General features: G+C 35.8%; 1 protein-coding gene across 1 annotated transcript in view; it reads right to left on the bottom strand.

The window, feature by feature from the left end:
- Positions 1 to 23224, bottom strand: part of ca10a (carbonic anhydrase Xa) — a 195801-nt gene that overhangs the window by 74947 nt on the left and 97630 nt on the right. The window contains exon 3 of the mRNA XM_084433547.1: positions 19195 to 19337. Within this exon, the coding sequence (XP_084289673.1) occupies positions 19195 to 19337 (143 nt within the window). The remainder of the gene's footprint in view (positions 1 to 19194; positions 19338 to 23224) is intronic.

Here is a 23224-nt window from a genome sequence, read left to right as displayed (position 1 = left end):
TATATACACACACACACACACACACACACACACACACACACACACACACACATGTCTGGTTCACTATCTTTGTGGGGACTCTCCATAGGCGTAATGGTTTTTATACCGTACAAACTGTATATTCTGTCCCCTTACACTAACCCTACCCCTAAACCTACCCATCACAGGAAACATTCTGCATTTTTACTTTTCTCAAAATAACTCATCCTGTGTGATTTATAAGCCTTTTGAAAAGTGGGGACCGCTGGCTGGTCCCCACAATGTAGGTGATCTCAGGTTTTACTATTCTTATGGGGACATTTGGTCCCCACAATGTAATATAAACAAGGGCACACACACACACACACACACACACACACACACACACACACACACACACACACATCACAATTAAATATTTAAAGTAATTGCAACAAACAAATAAATAGATATCTAATACTGGCCGATTACTGATATAATACCGACATGTTGTGCATCTCTCCTGGTTAGGATACTGTGTCACAAAATAGAACAGACATAAAATACTTATTTATAAGTTACATAGATGAAGGTGTTGTCAGTAAAGTACACTGGGTCAAGCAACTGAAAAAGTCTGTGCTGTACACCTGATATTAGGGGTAGTAATGGAGTCATTTACCTCAGCTGTCAGAACATACAGAATAACTGCCCTTCCCTGGATCCCCTGTGGTATCCGAGCTAAAAGATAGCATTGTGTTTGGCTGGCAATAAAGCCCTTCGAAGTTGCATCTAAACAACTGTGTGACATGATGAATGTCGAGGTCTGGTTTTTCTGCCTGGAGTTTTTCCTAACTCTGTCTGCACTGTCATGTTCACACAAGTTTTACATCAGAAACTAATGCTGTTTTTCCTTCAAAATCAGATGTGGGATCTTCCGACTTGAATCTCTGCCTTTCAACCATAAAGTGCTCCTTTAAGACATTTGAACACCTGTCTCTCTAAAAGTTTGGGTAAATGGGTGTTGCAAAAACTTGCATGAAGTTCAATATAAGTTTTTATTTAATAGAAATTATCATTTATAATAATAATAAAAAATACAATTTATATAAAACTACCATGCAAAAGTTTGGGGCAAGATTTTTTTTTTTTATGTTTTGCTCTTATGCTCATCCAAGCTGCATTTATTTGCTCAAAAATACAGTAAAACCCACTAATATTGTGAAGTATTATTTCAATAATGTCAATATATTTAAATTTCTGTAATTGCAAAGCTGAATTTTCAGCAGCCATTCCTCCGGTCTTCAGAGTCAAATAAAGTAATTATCTAATTAACTAATCTATCTAAATCGGTTTGTGTGACACCACGCAGGTTCTCTGTAAAATTGGGGTTGCAGATTTCCAAATGTCCTAGTTAGAAGTCCATCATCAAGTGTTGTTCAATTACATTTCTCCAAGTATGGACAGCAGCCTGTGCTCGAAGTGGGCTGGTACGCACTTCTATATTTTAATCTGTAGCGTACCCTCACTTTTTCATGCGCACCAGTGTTGTGCCGAAATCTGACCCCCGCCAGATTATTACCCCTCTGAGTCCCCAGTAGAGGTAGGTTTAGGATTAGGCCAGCAGGTAGCGGTCTCAACGAGGGGAGTAATAATATGGCAGGAAGTTAAAATTTGGCACAACATCGGCACTTCTCATATATTGTCGGTGCTCTGACTGCCAACGCCGAAACATAGAATCAAGCTATTAAAAAGAAACATGGATTGACACCAGAATGTAATTTCACCATAAATGCGTGTAATTAAACTCTACGTGTTCCACAGTCAACAAATGGCTTTTTGCCCATGTTAAAGCAAGGAATACTACTATGGAAGTCAATGGATATTGCCTGAAACTGTTTGATTATCAACACTCTTTAAAATATCTTCTTTTGTGTTCAACAGAAGAAAGAAACTCAGGTTTGGAACAACTTGAGGGTGAGTAAGTGATTATAGTGAGTAAGTGAACTATCCCTTTAACTAGGCTATTACTTTATTGCAGTTATGTTATCAACCAACTTTGCATGTGTAGATAATACCACAAAAGACCATTTTGCAAAAATAAATTAAACAAAAAAAATGCGGGAACCCCGCAAAATGGTTCACACTTCAACCAACCAATGCTCAAACCAAAAGTGCGCCCTTGCAACCGAGATTAAATAATCTGTGGACAGCAAAACAAGCCATGTGGTTAAAAATTGTTTAAGAAGTGACAGAAAGGTGGATCTGCCAACAAGACACTCAGTTGAGAGGACTGTGTGGCCAGTGAGCCTTGCCTGTTTGATGTGTTGATAGTGCTGTGCACAGGAAGTGAAGCGTAAAGGGCAGAGTATGCAGTCTCTTGACAGGTTAGTGCTGGCATACCTTTTATCTTATGACTATTGCACCCAGACGCAGCACCTGGCACCTGCCTTTAGAGCACAGAGTGACTTAAACTGACCCAGATAGATGTTTGATCACGGTTAAAACACAACCAAAGATCCTATATTAAGCCCTATTCGGATGGGACTAGTTTAACATGGAGAGGTGGGGTAAAGTAATTACTACCAGAGCTTCTCTGTGATTTTAGTCCCGTCCGAATGTGCCATCTCAGTAATCATTACGGACAATGTCAGTAAAGATTATGGCGACTTTTACCTTCAGTAAAAAGGTCCGGAAAAATGACCTCAGGTAATACTAATCCCGTGCGAATAGACCCGCTGTAAATATGTACGTAAATATTTCATAATTTCCTGTTTAAAAGTAGTTTTCCGTGGTTTTTCAAGTATGGAGATGATTGAAAAAGCATTCAGTTGCGTTGTAGATGCTGGGACAAGTCTGTGGCAAAACTCAAGTGTTTTCCACATACCATTCAGATCAGAAAGAAGATCGAAAGCACTTGTTAGAGGCACGAAACATCTTTTAGCGTTATATAGGTAAGTGCCTATTACCAACACAATCCAATCTGAAGTTAATACATCGTTTGACCGGACATAACTGTTTTATATATATACAGTGAAAAGTATTCAGACCCCCTTACATTTTTCACTCTTTGTTATATTGCAGCCATTTGCTAAAATCATTTAAGTTATTTTTTTTTCCTCATTATTGTACACACAGCACCCCATATTGACAGAAAAACACAGAATTGTTGACATTTTTGTGTGTTGACAATTGTGTGTACAATAATGAGGAAAAAAATGAACAAATGATTTTAGCAAATGGCTGCAATATAACAAAGAGTGAAACATTTAAGGGGGTCTGAATACTTTCCGTACCCACTGTAAAAATAGGTTATATGTGTTTCCGCACGTGATTTCAGGAAGCAACGTAGTTTCCCCTCCCACTTCTGCTAGTTTTACTGAGATATCTTATCCCGTGCGAACTGGCCATTAATATTACACACGTCCTGTGGTAAAATTGCATTACTCCATCTACTCTTGTAAAGTTAATCCCGTCCGAATAGGGCTTTAGTCTACCACTGAGTTTTACTTCACAACCATGAGAACTGAATTATGTAGAAGTGAAGAGAAATCATAAGCCCTATTCGCACTGGATTAGTATTTTCTTGGGACCACGTGTGGCGCATTCGCACGGGATTTTACTCGAATTTACTGACTTATCTCCCGGATATGATGTCAACAGGCTATTGCTTGGAAATGTCTTGTCCTTATAGGTCTAGCTGGATGGAAATATCATAAACAGAAGAATGTTCCTTACTGCGCATGCTGCTAGTCATTCATCTCCATCTAATCATTCTTTTTGTTTTTGCTCTTCTGATGGTTTTCAGCTTTCTCTTTCTGCAAATTGTATAGTTGTATGGTGTAGCCTATAGTGATATGACCCAGCACCCAAAATACTATCAAAACACTCCAACACAGCCTCCATTCTTTGCGAAAGATGGATAAAAAAGCGCACAGGAAACAAAAACCTTGAACAAATTATATACGACCCCGCCAAATCACAGAGATGCCGATTCGCACAGGACTAATATTATCACGGTGGTATGATATTGTAGGTCAAATATGGTAGGTCATTTGCGGGGGAATTTTTACTTAAAAAAATTACAGACGGGATTAAGATCACAGACAACCTCCGCAATTATTACAAATGACTAGAGGTCACCAGGTAATACTTATCCCGTGCGAATAGGGCTTTAGAATCACCAAGCATCATAGCACAACTCCAGCAGGTTATAAATACTTAACCAGTCCGTACACACATAAGAAATCATGTGTGGTTAGGCAGACTGGGCCACAGGAAACTGTACCTTTAAGTGTTTCACATTTCAGACGTCTTGTAAGGCTCTTATAAGATGTTCGTTTGCACGAAGGTTGATCTGCATCATAAAGGTTTCTTAACCTGGCAGCTCTCAGCAGTCTTGCTAAGAACTGTCAAAACATCAATCGACACATAAAATGTGTAAAATGGTGCAAAGTTAATTACATTTAGATGACTGAATCATTTATTTGTCATTTAGCAGCCACTTTTCATTTAGCACGCCTCACAGTTCACACCTGGAGCAACCTGATGTTAAATGGGGAAGTATAGAAAGGGTGAAACCCAGCATACAGATCACTGGGATTTAAACGTGGGTTACAATCTTGAGCTTTAACCTGGAAACTAGCTCAAAACTGACAACTGACAACATAAAAAAAAAAAAGAAAAAAAAAAGAAGAGGCACAGTTCTTGAGATGCAGTAATTTTGCTTGTGGTAATATGAGTTCCTTGAGGAGACACCTGTCATTGGTAATGGTGTGTATTGGTATTGATAGGGTTTGTAGGATGATATCTGGAATGGGGCTCAAAGATGCAGCTATGGTTTTGATATAAACACAAGATGGAATTACAGACAGAAAACCAAATCACAGTGATACCTGACAGACAGCAGTGGAATATGAGGCTTTACTATTTACCTCAGGGGAGCACTTAACCGACCGTTCACCCAGCATGCACTTCCATCAGGCTTTCAGGTGATTTTGTGCCTTTACATCCTGAAAATTATATGGATCTACATGCAGTTTTAAAACCCCAGAAATCCACAAGTCAATCTGATTTCTTAATGATTATTATTTTTATTATTATTATTTACCATTTCTTCAAAAACAATTAAAGAGTAAAACATATTTCATGCACTACCATTCAAAAGTGTTGGGGTTGTTTTCATGTTTCTAAAAGTAGTGCTTACTAAGGCTGCATTTATTAGATTAAAAATACAGTAAAAACTGTAATATTGTGAAATATCATCACAATGACTGTTTTCTATTTTAATATATTTTAAAATGTAATTTATTCCTGTGTTAACAAAGCTGAATTTCGGCAGCCATTAGCCATTTTCAGGAACAAAGTTCAAATAGCATTTATTTGATATAGAACTGTTTTTGTTGTTACAGTAAGTCATTATGGTCAATTTTGATCAATTCAATGCATTAAAGTATTATTATTATTTTTAAATTTGACCCCAAACTAGATTGTATATTTTGTTATACTAACAGTATTATTATTAATACCTTCTTTTAAGACAATCACTCAACAAATCTGGTAAACTCTGCAAATGTAATGATGGTCACACCTGTAGCTAAATATTAAAATATGTCCCTCATATCATCATATATTTAAATTAATTTCAAGTTTGTTCATTCAGACATGGATGGCAGAATGTGATATCTTATTTGGTGAGTCATTTAAGAAAACAAGTGCTTTTTTTCTGTACAATTTTTTCTTTTTCTTTTTTGTTTCATCATTAAATTCCTCAGAAAACAAACTGTTTTCTGGCACATTCTGTCCTGGTTAGCTTAAGGCCTTGAAAACACATATCCATCACCTTTGTTTGAACCCAGTCTTTCTAAGTTTCTTAAAACATCCAATTAAACAACTTCAGACACATTGTCCTGTAAAAAAAAAACTCAAGTTCACCTGAAGCAGAGAAAATATTCCATTTGAAAGGACATTTCCAGTGTGTTGCTCCATGATAATGATGAGGAAGGCATAATAATCATTCTATGTGGAACAAAGGGGAAATGATTTATACTCCTCTCTTCATCCATTTGCATTTTATTAAGTAACTGCCTGCCTGTAATGGCCAGACAGAAATTAAGGTACCGAAGATAAGAACTTTGGGTTAAGCATCATTACACCAAGAGAGATGAATTCTTTGATGAAGATGACAGCAAAGAAATCCATTGAGCGCACCTTCATCAAGGTCTGCATTGATCTTTTGGCACAGAGGAGCCGGGGATATGCATAAAAGTCCTGCAGTTATGGAACCTGGGAACGGAGCTGTTTCATCAAATACACCAGTTATGAGATTACCTAAAGATGTCATGGCATGTTTGGCTTCAATACAAGGTCACGTATCTCTTTGGATACACCACAACTCTCGGCTTTGTTTCAACTTTAAGGTTAGCTGTAGGCGTATGCTAATTGTTTTTGGAAGATAATGCCCTCTTGCTACTTCTTGAGATCAATACAGCTCACCTACACTGTTGAGGCCAAATTATATGAGTGCTGCAGAAAGTGTGAGAAAACCATCAAAACAGGCTCGTCTAACCCCAATGGTGTGATTTCATATCTGTTGGTGAAACACCTCAATCCAACCTCTGACTTCTGCCGTACAGTGCATCACTCCAAAAACTGGAGCTGAATCAATCATTTAAAAATTACAAGGAGGTTCTTTTGAAGCCTCCTTTTGCCATCTTTTCATAAATGGAATGGAAATAATGTTTTAATAGTCGTCATCTTCAAATTTCCAGATGCTGCTCACAGGGCAACGGAATATATATTTTAAAAAAGTTGAAAAGGAAAGCTTTTGATGATTTTAAATGCAATGTTGAAAGACAAAGGGAAAAGGTACAACTGACAAGTTAAGAGGCTATTTCAGACACTGATACATCGGTTGCCTGACTCTCACAAAAATACTGGATGGCAAAATGACAGGCGTAGAAATGAAAGAGAATTTTGAGGACTGAATGTGAAGAAAAGCTGATATGACTAATATTTCAATGTGAAGACATTTTATATGAGATAAAAGGCCCCTTGCGTTACGTCACATACACTGAGGCAGGAAAGATGGGCATCTGAGACAGAATTTTTTAGAGTCTCTGTAAAACATTTCAACCTTTTTCAGGGACAATTTTGTAAAGGGATGGAAAAATGTTCAAAGTAATATTGACAGCTAGAGCACATGCTTACCAGCAAACTGAATAAGGGAAATGGGAATAAACTGAATAATGTTAATGTGCTTAATATGCTAAAAAGAAAGTACAATCTAATGGGAATGCATTGAAACATCCCATGATTTTGTTAATTAAAAGTAAATGACCATATGGATAATAAAGGAAAGAAAGTGCAAATGTACCTATTAATGTATCATTAATCAATACCTCTTTAATATTAAACAGTTTATAGATAACAGATGTCCTTATTCCTGTGAATTACTTGTTTGATACCTTTAACTAGTTCCATACAATACAAATAGCAAACTAAATAACATAAAAATAAATAGGTTGTGCTAATACTTGATGCTCATAATAGTGAACTGGGTACTACAAAACCACACACAGTATGTGAAAATAACCAGTGCTAGTATAATGCAATATACACTAATGAAAGCTGTGATGTAGTGTACTGCACTGTATGCTGAGACTTCATTTTTCATGCAAGCCTCTTTGCATTCAGAACAATCAGTCATCCTGACAGCTGGCCAGAGGGTTCTTGCCCATGTGTCAATCAGCAGACAAGAGAGGCGTCACCATAAGACTCTTCAGCAAGCTAATATAGAGATATTTTACATCTTGTCCTGTTGTCACTAGATATCTTCATCATCTAGTTTTGCTCTCACGATGTGTTAATTTATGTGCTCTCCGTGTATCACTGCTATAGGGATATGATAACAGAAGTTACCAAAACCTAGTCTCTAAACTCATATTTGCATTAGGAATCGCAGGTGAAGAACATCATGGGCATTGATAACATTTAAGCATCATTGCACCAAACATAATTAGGCTATATATTCTCAGATGAAGAAAACACACAATGTTATGAATCCATATGGGATATTCTTTAGAAGAACCATTACAAACAACATATGAAATTATGGGTTCATATTATAAAACACTGCATGTGAATTAATTCCACTCATGGCCCTCCAGCTGATGTAAAACAACCAACACCACAACACTTCACTCCATTGTTTGCTAATTTCAACTTGAGCTTTATGGAACAATACATCTCTGTATAATTATTATAATGTGCATTCACATAACAAATGGGTGGTTTTAATATACAGTCACTTACTGAGGCAAATACATTAGCGCTCATGCAGACACAGAGTCTGTTTGGGTGGAATACGGCACAATTCATCTATAGGTACTCCAAATGCTGAAATATACACAACTGGCTTATTTATATACTGTACGCCTGCACAGTATATCAAAAGCTGTACTACAGGTTTCGAAAATGCACATTTTTGGCAAATAGATCAATATTCGAAATATAAAACTAATTGGAATGAATGGGACCTTTTAGACACAAAGATTTCTGAATTGCGTGCTAACTGTTGCGATACGAAACTGGTGTAATGTGTTCATTTTAAATCAGGTTGTTCATTGACCTTATTAGCAACCAACGTCAACATGAGAACACACTATTCCCTCCACTGACTCACAGCTTAACTGCGCTTCCCCTTGTCACTATCGGTTATTTATGTCATTCTCTTTCATTGTCAGACTGTTGGCAAACATAAACGTGCAAAACATATGTTACATATCCCTGCTGATCACATCTGGTGGCTAATCTACAGCTATAGCTATACTATGTCTATCTATTTTCTACGCAGAAAAATACAGCACAAACTAAGAGCAGCTAGTAGATCATGTCATAAAACTTTAAAGTTTCAAACTAAGCATACATTTCGCCCATCACACAATGTTAATATTGGGTCAGTTGTGTTCAACATGCAGAGAATAGGAAGGGGCAGAGCTATACAGCAGGAACAAAAATTATCTTTTAATATTTATATCAAAAAGACATTTACATTTATATATATATAAAAAAAACAATACTCAAGGACCACTGAATCAGAGTTATAAATCAATTCACCGAAATGACAGTTTGAACCGATTCACAAAAAGGAATCAAACTAATCAACTTGTTTTTGCTACATGATTTTAAACACAAGATGCTTTTAAAACATCTTAATGCTCTCATACTTGAGTCTACGCTAATGGCATGGTCTTTAGGAAACTTAATGGCCAAATAAAAAGTGCATTAAAATCATCATAATATTCAAGATGTTGCCAAACGCGCCCCTATGCTTTTTCAAATATCACCTTTCAGGCAGTGTAATAAAGCTGTTTGTGAATGTAAAATGTCTGCAAAGTTTTAAATATCAAAGCGCACGACAAATAAAGTTATTGTCTCCTAAAAGAAAGAATCGATTCTCACTTCATGTTACAAACCTATTTAACATATTTGTATAATTCCAGCCTCGTTCATATCACTGTCTCAAGCGCTGAGGAAGCTGAAATTCAGATTTTGTTTCAGACATGCGCTGTAAGCGGTAGACCAATCACACCAGACTCAGCCATCTGACCAATCAGAGCAGAGTATAGGCTCGTGGAAAGGAGGGGTTTAGAGAGACTGAATGTTCGAACAAACCGTGAGATTATGTGCACTGTATATTATGAGAAAATGAAAGTGTTTTTTTGCCCTTGGATGCATGTAAAGGTCGACCGTTTGATCGGTTTTGCTGATTAAAAAACACCCTCAAGCCCGACCCAAATGTTTAGTCACGATTGTTAACACCTATTTGCATAAGTTTAAATCCAGCTGGTCGTTTTTATGCATTCGTTATCCAGTGAAGTTGCATATTTAAAGCTAGTGAAGTGAGACAGCAAACTGTATCGTCATGCAGCCAACAGAAACATATAAACAAATCAGAAATGCATTAGATTTATTTTTATTTTTTTATTGTCACTGTAATACATGCATTGATATTTAGATAGTCATTAAGTGTCCTAAAATAGAAGCTAATAAAGTGTGAGAGTATACAATATACGTGTCAAATTTCAATGTTACGGCCTTTGTGCAGATAATTAAAGATGGACATCTTTAAGCATGATAAGCATGTTTGGATTTGTATGAAATGGTAACACTTTACAATTAGAGTCCATTTGTAACATAAGGTTAATACAAGTATTGATACATTTTTTACATTTTAAAAGTTGTTAAGGTCATTACCTTAACATTAGGTAATGCACTATGACCTAACATGAATCATTTTATACGGTTTTCATATTTAAAAAGTACAGTATATTTTCATGGTACAGTACTTAAAAAAATGTATTAAAGTTCAGCACTACTTTATGTGTTATGTTTATTTTCATTCAGTATCCATTTTGAAAACTATAGGTTGATTAATCGGTTATCGGACAGCGTGGTCCAACCGAGTTATCGGCAAAATCCACTACAGGTCGACCTCTAAAACCTACTGTAGGAGACCTCCAAAACAAAATTAGGAACATTTAGAAACCTTAAAATTGCATAATAGGGGAACTTTTAGGGGCATTTTATATAACCAGCAAAATTATATCACCAGCAAAAATCATAGTGAACATATTGTGAATTTTTCCTAATATATTTTCATGCCCTATATTGTACAATTTGTAATCATGTATGAGAATCTTTTTTTTTAAATAAGATTATGGACCTGGCCATGGTTCCAAATTGAACACGAGAATATGTCTAATTGGCAAACTGACATGTAAAACTCACAAGTTAACTGTCTAACATTATATATATATTGTAGTGTAAAGACCAGGGCTAATGAAAAGTCAGACAGTGCTGCTGATGCTACCCGATGTTTAGTTCCTAATGACTTAGCATCTTTTAAACAAGATCAAGGAAGAGGTCTTAACTAGATTATCCCTGAGATAAGGGATTTAGTGTAGTAACAGCAGGATGTCCACAGCATGTTTACATATCTATTCCATTCATTTATAGCCATTATAAGCCTCATAGACAAGAATACCTGCAATGAAGATACTGCAATTTTTTGATATCCTTGCTATGGAAATGGAACAAAAAAAAATAATTAGCTCAAAAACTGAGAAATATCTTAAAAAAACATTTGATTAAAGGGATGTCTAATGCTATTACATGCATTCTGACTTATTTACACTGTTAAAGTGTTGGATTATCATGCTAAACATGGAGTTGGATGTATGATGGAGCATTTCTGTGCCAAATACACTCCTTCAGGGTTCATATAAGTTTCTGAAAGTTTTTTTTTAGTATGGCCCTGTATGACGTCATAAAGGGGGGAATTCTTTGTATTCTCCCGGAAGACTCTTTGGAGGATGCAATACTACTGTATAGTTACTCAAGATTAACATGAGGTTGGCAGAAACAGCGCGTGTTGTCCCCTTTAAACTACAGTTTGGTTGTGGTTGATTCATAGTAAGTGAGCAAAGTATGCCAGATCACTGTATAGTCTGCTGCATCCTCCACAACATAGTACTTAGAACGAGCACTTTGTGGCATGCAAATTGCATTCTGCACTGATTTTGTATGTTTGTATACCGTTATGTGATTTGCAAAATTCCATTAGTGAATAGGGCTCTAAAGCAATGCATATACAGTAGCAATTGCAAAACACTGTCTCAAGGAGAACAAATGTAGGTGTTACAGGGGGAGGGTAGTCATGCATCTTTCAAGCCATACTATATTTATATTTAAACAGCACAACCTTTAGAAACCAGCCACTGCCCTGATCTCCATAATCATTAGTTCAGTCATTAGCTTTGACCCAAAACCAAGTGATAGTATCATAAGGACACTCCCAAAACCGGTTCCAAAAGAAGCAAAAGGCACTAATAAAAATAAATCAAAGAGGGCAGATAAAGTGAGTGAAATATTGATTATAAATGTAATTAATCCAATACTGAAACATACAAGCAAAAAGTCCCATCACATTATTTGTGTGCTGCATGGAGTTGCAAGGAGAGTGCTCTAAATCAGTAACTTAACTTACTATTGTCTATACAGAGAATAAAAAAAATATAAAAAAAACATGAAAACAAAATAATAGCACAAAACTATAAATATATAAAAATAAAGCAAACCATGAAACCGTAGCAAAAGCACAAAAATCAAATAAAATTCCTTTAATCAATAATTATTTATTCTATTTGTTTTCAAATTATTTTATATACACTTTAAATAATACTACTGATTTGATTGAAAAAACACCAATCAAGCAAATAAAGTACTTTGAAATTGTAGCAAACAAGGACTACTGTGGGAAATAAACCGAATCTCACTGAAAGCCACAAAGCGATGTGAAGATTTCAATAAAATCTTGCTATCATAATGTTGGGGTAGGATGTGAACTGTACAGACATGAAGGCACACTCAGAATCTCTGTGGTGGAACATTCAGGCTTTGATCTGAGAATAGAGGAGAGGAGACTGCTGATCCATTTCCTCTTTCCCTGTGACCCATTTCCCTGCGACTCGTGCTACAGTGAGATTGCCTCGCAACCCCTGGACCCTACAAACACTCTTTCCTGAGGACGCAAGTGATTGAATTGAATTATTTCCTAATCCTTTTTTAGCTCCAAGTTTATGATTCAAATTTATACACCCACACAGATGGACGAGCCACAAACGGCCGCTTAGGTTGTGCATTCAGCTCGTCGTGCGCGAATCAGGGTTTCGAGCTCTCACCATCCAGCAGTAATTAAATCCACTGCCTTGACAAGCAAGAGGCCACAGCGAGACAGACATAATTGCAGCTTTTGAGATATTCATACGCAAACTGCTTTGTATACTGTGACAGCTTAGCAGGTTCAGCCAACACAAACTTGAGTCTAATTAATTTGAATCAGTAATTTGCATAACTAAATCAATTCTCATAATCACGAGGCGTTTCACCCTCATCAATAAACATCTGTGTCCTTTGTGGTTTATTACATTCACCATGAAAAACATAGCTGAGCTTTATGTATGCACGTGTATTTTGAGGCACCCTTTGCAAACGTTTCCTCTAATAAATATTTTACATTTGCACTTTTATTTAAAAAATATTTAACTCCATATTTTATGCTAATGTTCCCCCAGGTTTGCCAACACGAGAAGCTCGCTAAGGAATGAAGCAGTCGTGCCTGTAAGCGGCATGTTCTGCAGACTTGCAGAATTACAACGGATAGAAATTCTTGTCTAGGAGCTACTTGGCATAATGTGTGGTGTTCATGAAATATAAACCACCAGCAACAAGGGTAAAGAAACGATTTAGTACATTGGCAAACACACAGTGAAAAGAGCTGAAACATTCAGGTACAAGGCCAACATGAAAGACACATGTGTGAGAAATTAAAGCTAGAGGGGCCGAAAATGTAATATGACGCCCCCAACAGTGTGTTCCCCTGCAGATCACTACAGATGTCATCCCATAGCTCCATGTTTGCCGTTCCACCGTGTTCCCAGTGTAATTATACTGATTCAGTGCTGCTAGAGGAGCGTTCTCTCCCTGTGGCAGCAGAACTCCCCATCTGGTCATACATGCATCTTGCATGTTAAATGGTTTCAATCTCCTTCTCCCGCTGGCCAGATTACAGGAAAAATAACATCACTGATCCTTGAACTCAGATGAACAGAGTATTTAACTGACACTGCCATCATCCCTTATTACATGGCTCCACTGAGCAAACAGATATTTGAAATGATGACTGCAGTGATTTTCTTCTATAGAACACACACACCCACCCACCCACATTGGGGTTTCCCTTATGGGGACATTTCATAGACGATTTCATAATGATTTTTACCCCTTAACCTACCTATAACAGAAAACATCCTGCATTACACCACACCACACCACACACACACACACACACACACACACACACACACACACACACACACACACACACACACACACACACACACACAAAAGGTATTTTGAAGAGCATTGAGGCCAAACAATATTAGGACTCATTGGCTTTCATTGTATGAACAAAAAAAAAAAAAAAAACTCCTACTTTTTCTAAAGCCAAACCATTTTTACAAAAAAATATTTTCTTGAAGTACCCTCTTAGATTTTACTTTAACATTTCAATAATTTAACAGTACATTTGCATATAATAATACTAATAACAATAATAATTATGTTTTTATATGATTATTTTTAACAAAAAATATATTAAATACAAAAATACAAAAAAAAAAACAGACTAAATCACAGCCTTTTATGTTTTATGTTAAACGCACTAAGCTATATCGCTCTCCTATTTATTTTATTTTAATGATTAACATTTTTATGATTTCATTCATTATTAGCTTTTCTTCAACTCACAAACTCCCTGATTGGAAAACCCTGGCCTGTTTTAACTCAAATCGATATTCCATGCCCATATATTCACTTAATTATGTAGCCATGTAAAGAGTGGAATAATGTACAGTCATCCAATGCTTAAAAAACAGGGGTTACCTGTTTAACCCCTGTATAATCACATGATAATGACCGGCTGACTGTACATTACCCCTTACTATCATCAGTAACAGATTTACAGATGATCCCCCAGAGAAAAATCATTTTAAAGAAGAAAAACTGGTGTCCATTTAAACTTATCACCGTGAATCTCTTTTTGTGTGTGCTGTATGTGTGTAATCAGAGAGTTGTGTTGTCCCCCAGTTCAAACATCGGCCCGTTTAAGCTGACTGATAGCCAAACTGATGCCATCAGTTTATACAGAGAACGTATCTCACACTGTCAACTACCCAAGCTAATGAAATCGCAATGACATGGCTGACTCAGTGAGTAATCTAATATAACATTCATGTAACTGAATAAAATCTGTGTGCAGATCGTATCTGTCATTGTTTGTCTCTGGGCATGATTATGTCCCGATTTACCAATGCTGACAAAGGAGGGTGACTCACAGTTAGACAATGTACTATGCTATGTTTTACAGTATAACTACGCTATGCTAAATGGCATGTAGCCTGATTCGTTTTGGTAATTAGTCCCATCTCATATCTACAGTAGCCCAGAGGAGAAAAATAGTTTCATGTGGCATCTTTTCTCAAATTCTCCACTTTGCTGATTGGAGATTTCAATAAGGGACATGATACTGTCATCTTCCTCCCTTTTCAAAGCGATTAAATTCATTAAAAGCTCTTCAAGTAATTGCGGCTCATCTACTGTAGAGCAAATATTCAATTAATACAGACAATTTAATAACTGTGATTCCCTCAATCCAAAGCACATAACCTTGATGCATGTCTGCTTTTGATTAATTGGTTTTCTATTCTGAGGTCATTTTAATTTCCGTTAACTATTCATTAGTCCATTTATCACGCTGTGGAGAGCTAGACAATGAAACTCCTCTCTGTCAGAAACTCAAACACACTCTGACTCTTCATCAAGGACTACAGACCACTGCCACAGGTTTTAACTGAAATAACAGTGTGAAGAAAGAAAAAAAAAGATTAATGTTCCAGCAAATCAGCAGACAGGAGGGCATTTCTTGGCTATTTGAAACAACCTATAAAAAGTTCAAATCTTTCTCCTTAATCCATACATTTGAAATGAGCACAAATGACTTTGGTTGAAATGTGCCACTAAAATGCAATTAATCTTTCTTTTTTTTTTTTTTTTGGAACAAACTCCTTTCAGTTGCTATTCATCTAAATTACAAATAGTGAATCCAACTAATTATTTCATAAGACTTGGCATGTCAAGAGTGCCAAAGAGCTTTGGTCCAATTACCATGCAGTGGATTATTATCTGATCGGGTCTCTAGTCATTGACTGATCTGTATGAGTATGAAACTCTGCCTCTAGTATATGACCTCAGTTACCCACTGCTGATGCATCTGAAGAGAGAATTTATTAATATGCAAAACATGCCATCCTCTCACCATTGATAAACAAACTATGGTTAGTTTATGCATAAAATACCCATGGATTATTATTTTTTTTAATTTAAAATGTACATGAACATTTTAATAAATGTATATGAATATAAAACCTGTAAAATTTCTAAGAATACAGTATAACCAAATCAATTTCTATGAATATATAGCCAAATAAATGTATATGAATATCATAATAATTCTTTATGAATACATAAAGAAAAGCGTTTGAATATTGTTATGTTGGTGTGTGTGGTTTTTCCAGCTGAGGCTCATTCTTGGGGCTAGAGTATAAGAACTGCAGCGCTGATAATTTTGAGGGGGCTACAATGTGACTGCGCTTGACTGAGCTGCTGATATTCTATTGTTTTTCGTTTGTTATATTTATTTCAGAACTTAAGCAATAGTCCTCTTTCATGCATGCATCCACTACTGACTTCCACTAATACTGACTACTGATTGTTTAAATACCTTTGTTAATTATGGTATTTCATTGAATAAATTATTTAGTTCACTACATGCCTGTCTGTGTTGCCTCTCATTCATGTTGCAATTGTAAGCCGGTTGTAACATATGGGGGCTCGTCCGGGATCCCCCATATGTTTAAATTATTTTCCTCCTACGAAATAATTTATACAACAAAATATCATAATTAACAAAGTCAATCAGTAGTCAGTATTAGTGGAAGTCAGTAGTGAAAGAAGAGGACTATTGCTTAAGGTCTGAAAAAACAATAGAATATCAGCCGCTCAGTCAAGCGCAGTCACATAGCCTCGCAGCGCTGCAGTTCTTATAGCCCAAAGAATGAGCCATACCTACAAACAATACAAAACAGAAGAAAAACACAGGCCCAGCACTAATGGGACATAACAATATACTGTATAGCCTATGAATATGTAAGGGATAATATTTGGCTAGGTGTAGATTAACCCACTAGCATGGCCAGTTACCAGCATTGACCAGTTAAAGCTGTTGTTTATGTTTGTAATGCAATAATTGACTGGAAGGGTAAAAGAATTACACTTATTTTTGATAGTTATTATATGGCTACTGTTCATTAGATCTAGCATTCTGCTCGATTTAAATCAGACAGAGAGAGAGAGAGAGAGAGAGAGAGAGAGATGTATTTGAAAATCCTAATAAATGATATGCCCTGAAAAATGTGAATATATAACCAAAGAAATGTATAAGAATTACCTAACCTAAGATATTTTATTAATACAGTATATACCCTGAGAAATATAAATATAAAACCAAATAAATTTATATGAATATATAACCAAATAAATGTATATGAATATATAGCTTAAGAAATGTATGTGACTAAATAACCTATTAGTGTTGTTTTTGGCGGCCTGTTTTAATTTTAGTTTTAGTCTAGTCTTTGTGTCAGGCTGTCATTTTAGTTTTTATTAGTTTTAGTCACATTCATACTCTTTTTAGTCTAGTCAAGTTTTAGTCGACGAAAACTGATGACATTTTAGTCTAGTTTTAGTCAACGAAAACTGATGACATTTAGTCTAGTTTTAGTCGACGAAAACTGATGACATTTTAGTCTAGTTTTAGTCAATGAAAATTGTATTTTAGTCTCTTTTTAGTAATGCGATTCTATTTAACCCAGTCAATATAGAATTTCAAACAAGGCTATCTTATAGGCTATAGTAGGCCTATATTTAGGGCTGTGACGGTGGCAGGTTTTTTTTTTTTACCACCGCGGTAATGGACCAACTACCGGCGGTGGTTGGGGGGTTATTTAAAAAAAAACAACTTGTTTTATATTTCCACACAAAGACGCGTGATATAGGCTACACTCTGCGCTTTGAGAGGGATGTGGGACACGAGCAGGAAAACACGAAGATATCGATCTCTTTATGATATCTTCGTGTTTTCTACTTGATGTAAATTGGTTTGAAGAGCGAATTTTATCCACAAGGGCGAGATATTTAGGCTATGTTTGAGATTGCGCTGCCAGAGAAAGTGAAACTAAAAATCACCCGCGCGTGTGAAACGCGCTTTACAGCTAAACTCGCGCCCTATGTCTAATATAACAAGCACTGTGTTAAAAAGAATTTGACATGCAAGTACAAATGTAGGCTATCTGTCCTACAGCGTTTTTCTACTTTACCACAGTAAAGAATACGAATATAATAGGCCTAATTAAAAGCGAACCAAGAAACGTTTATAATACCTTTAGAAAATGGGTGAGTGAGACGTGAGTGAAGATTTGGGAAAAGAAACAAGATATTCCATGCAGGGATGAGTCACGATTTTTGGATATTCGATTAGTTTATTTAATTATAGAATATTGAATAGGTGCGATATTCTCTAAAATAAAATCTCCATGTTCTGGCGCTGATGCGACGTGCTCATGTAAGAGACGCTGCCAATAACATACAGCTTTCACAAAGAACCGGCAAAAGTAATGAATGAATGTGTCAAATATATCAATGAGACATTTAAATAGAATAACTAATGGAGTAATATATTGTTAAATTCGCTGATAATCGGGTGACCAGATCGCAATCCAGAATTTAAAGCCGACAAAGCTATGGGTTCACGCACAACTCTCTCATTCGTCGTGACGTTATAACATTTCGTCTCGTCTCGTTTTGGTCAACGAAAATGAAGAGACATTTTAGCATAGTTTTTATTTTTTAAACCACATTTAGTCTCGTTTTTATTCGTCAACGATATTGCATTATGCATGTATTTTAGTCATCGTCACATGACCATGCATTTACGTCTAGTCTCGTCTCGTTTTCGTCAGGTGATAACGGTTCGTTGACGACAATATTTCGTCATAATTTTCGTTGACGAAAGCAACACTATAACCTATGAATTCCTATTAATATGAATCCTACATATATAGTATGTGTCATATCTATTATGACTAGTTCATTTTAAATGGTGCTGTAGTAGTGTGACAAACCATCTCAATTAATATGAGGTCAAAACTGCTTGCAAATTCAGTTTTAAAATAGTGCTAAGTGGAGTATAGCATGTCAAACTGCAGGATATCAGGTACCTATATATATATACATGCACACTTTCAAACACAAGGCTGAGTTTACAGTATGTGGTACTATACAGAAACAATGGCAGCAAACAGGTCAAACTAAGCACCATTATTCATGGTCCTAACCGTTCTGTATCTAGCATAACCACTGACCTACATTCATTTTTTCACCAAAGTGGCATTTTCACTGTTGATCCTAGCACTTTGACACTAGAAACAATGTTTCTTTTCCCCGAGCAGCTCAGCGCACTGATACTGTAGCTGTGCAGACATCAGATATAACATGGCTTACCTTTCGTCCACCAGTGTTGAGCCTCAGTGGTGTCAAGAAGGGATCAAATATCATGTGACTCGTCTCAATGTTGACTGGAGACTGTCTCTTCCCCACAGAACACAGATTCCAAGCAGAATTTACAAGCCCCCAGAACGATGGCACTACAAAAACAGAAAGTACACGATGATACACAGTACATTCATCAAACGCTCACACTCATCCTAAGAAGAAAAAATATTTCATTTGTTCATAATTGATGAAATTATAATAAAACAATTATTCAATATTGCAATTATTAAACCACAAAGAAAAAATAACCTGATCAAAACAATTTAAAAGCATTACACTAACCACTGTAATAAAAATAGATATTCTAGACTTAAATTTATAATAATAATAATAATAATAATAATAAGAGCCACAAGTTATCCATATTTAAATATTTCCATACATATAAAAATTGAAGCTTTTAAATGTTTAATTGTGTAATAATGGTGACATAATTTCCTGCAATATTTATAACAATAACTTAGTTTTTGAAATGTAAAATTGGAGCAATATAGTTTTTGAATGAGTGTATAAATATGTCTGCATGTATGAGTATGATTAATCGGACAGCAACCTCTATAATAATAATAATAATAATAATAATAAAATTATGAGCACAAGTAATTTATGGTGGCTTGGTGTAATAAATAACAAAAAGGCACATGCAAATGTATAATTTTGGCATAATCTTGTATAATGTATTCAAATTATGCAAACAATCAGTTTTTGATCATCTGATATATTAGTAAAATATATAGTCAATATAGGCTACTTTAAAATGGTGTAAGTGATTTCAAACAATCAAATTGTAGGTACCACTGTGTATTTTGCTTTAAAGATTCCTTAGAGTTAAAAGAATTAGCACAATATGAAGGTTAAAATTATGAAGTAATATTAATAGCTATTATTGCAATGATATTACTTGGAGGTATGCTCTTATTTTAGCTACAGTGTGTTAATATAATTACTAGCATTCACTGTTACTGTCTTTAACACTCTGACTACATTTTTACGATCTAGTCTTTCTTATTATAAGTCTATTATGGCTATGGCTAACAGCTGTTTCAAATGTCTCTAATACCAATACCAAAATATGGCAAGCAGATTTGTTGCAGTCTGTTATGAAGGAAAATGTAAAATGTTAGAACTGACCCAGGTCTCCCTTGCTCATAACTCTTTTACTCATAAGAAAGTCGGTGCACCAATATCGCTTTATTCTTTAAAATAACTATTCCACCAGCCCGTGACATTTTCAAGCAATTTAGGCAATTTATACAAAGTGTTCGCCTTGGCATTTTCACAGCGTTGTGCTACATGCACCTCCAGCTGACAACCATTACATGAGATGATTGGCAGCCAGCAAAACAGGATTTTTCTATCAATAATTTATGAGCAGTCAACCAACGGTGTGGTTAAGATCTCAAAGCTTGCATCTTCTATCAGGTAAATTCCACTCCTGGAACTTTTTTGGTTGGGTGACTTGACCCAGTTGGCTTAGCAGAAAAGTGACAACACATAACACAATTCATAATGTGTATCCCACCACACTGACATCAGCACTTCTGCCCTCATTTCAGGCCTCCAAATAAGTAAAGACTATTCATAAATCACTGTTCCCATTGTCCCGATGCTGAGAGAAGCAGGTGGTCTCCACACCATATTTTTCATGTTGCGAGTCGCCATAATTTGAGGCTGCATTTTTCTGAACAAGCACCACCTGCTGTTTTCTGTCATGTGAGCACTCAACAGTTCTCCTTGAGAAAAGAACTTGACAAAGTAGCAGCGTTTATACACACTTTTGTACACTGAAAAACTAAAACTAAGACACATGTCGCACACAGGATGTGTAATCTCTTCGACCCCCTATAGTATTAGACCCACTAAGAAGGCTTGCATATTGTTCAGGGACAATGCTTGATAAACAAAAGTGTGGCTCAACTGGGGCCACGACTGAGTAGCTTTCTGATTAATGAAAGTATGGCTGGTTGGTGTGGTCGGTCACGGCTTCAGCGGTCTTTGCTCAAAATTAACAGCCGGCTGCTATTCATATCTCATTTCTTGGCATAAAAACAATTGCTGCATTGGATAGCTCTGCAATAGAAAATGAAAATGGTTTCGGGGAGAGAGAAAAAAAAAAAAAAGCTGAGTCATATCTCATTTAGGAAAGCGTTGAATTAAGTTGTAATGTCCTCTAAGATGCAGGCAGAGGAAAGACAAATAATCCAATGCTTCTACATCAGTCACTAAAATAACAGAAAATCCATAACCGGAATAGGGCTGCAGTGTATGAAATCGATCTGGTAAACACAGGTGACATGTCATAAATGGTAAATACTTATTACACATTGGTAGCTATAAAACGACAACCACAGTCAACAGTTTTGGCACTAAAAAAAATTAAGCTTCACTTTATGTGCATGTTAGTGTTAATGACATATGTAAAATATATTAACCTGTGTTTTGCATGTAAATAACAGAGTTTCCTTTTGCACCATTAAAGGATAGCAGTTGACATCTTACTTACATCTTCATGGAGTAATGACTAATCATTTTAGTCTGTTCCTCATACAAATCGTTTGTATAGCTTTAGAAAATGCATAATATTGTGTACTGATTCATATGGACTGCTTTTATCATACTTTTTGGTGTCTTGAAATCTCAAGTTTCCATAAAAAAAAAAAATCATTGCATGGGACAAAAAAATCCAAATACAAAATGGCTTTGGAATGACATGAGTGTGAGTAAATGTATTTTTGAGTGCATGGTTTAATTGCTTCTCTCTCAATGTGGCTGGACACATCAGAGCTAGTCTTTAAAAAGACAGAAGAGGTTGTTCTGTTTAATGACCTGTAAAAACTCACTTAAAATTCAAACATCCGCTTTAGAGCAAGGCTGCAAGCTTTTTATCTTTTAAGGCCTCAGGACCCATGAAAGCTATACTGGTGATTACAATAATAGACCATGCTTAATAATGAATAAAAAAATAATAATAATTAAAATGTTTCAATCATATGTATTTAATAAGCATAATAGATCCATCTCAGCTCTATATAATATCAAACAACTCCATGAGTTATCTTTTAAAACCGTATTAATGATGTTGGTAACACTTTACAATAAGGTCCCATTAGTTAACGTTTGTTAATGCATTAACTATCATTACCTATCATACGCAATACATTTGTTACAGTATTTGTTCATCTTTTTTAATGGTATTTAATAAAAATGCAACTGTTCATTGTTAATGTTAGCTCAGGTTCATTAAATAATATTAACAGATACAACTTTTTATTTTAATTATGTATCAGTAAACGTTGATATTAACATAACTTAGATTACCAAATGCTTTAGAATTAATTTTCATTGATAGTTCATGTTGATTACTGTATTTAACTAATGTTAACAAATCAAACCTTATTGTTAAGTGTTACCAAGATGTTGTCATATACTGTATGCTGGGCACTTATTGGCTGCGTTGCTTTCTCTATCGCAGGCAAACTTACCAAAAAAAATAATATATATATATATATATATATATATATCACCTAAAGGATTATTAGGAACACCATACTAATACTGTGTTTGACCCCCTTTCGCCTTCAGAACTGCCTTAATTCTACGTGGCATTGATTCAACAAGGTGCTGAAAGCATTCTTTAGAAATGTTGGCCCATATTGATAGGATAGCATCTTGCAGTTGATGGACATTTGTGGGATGCACATCCAGGGCACGAAGCTCCCGTTCCACCACATCCCAAAGATGCTCTATTGGGTTGAGATCTGGTGACTGTGGGGGCCATTTTAGTACAGTGAACTCATTGTCATGTTCAAGAAACCAATTTGAAATGATTCGAGCTTTGTGACATGGTGCATTATCCTGCTGGAAGTAGCCATCAGAGGATGGGTACATGGTGGTCATAAAGGGATGGACATGGTCAGAAACAATGCTCAGGTAGGCCGTGGCATTTAAACGATGCCCAATTGGCACTAAGGGGCCTAAA

Source organism: Rutilus rutilus (genome assembly GCF_951802725.1).
Source record: "Rutilus rutilus genome assembly, chromosome: 16".
Classification (NCBI taxonomy): domain Eukaryota; kingdom Metazoa; phylum Chordata; class Actinopteri; order Cypriniformes; family Leuciscidae; genus Rutilus; species Rutilus rutilus.
This window is presented reverse-complemented; position numbering and strand designations above follow the sequence as displayed.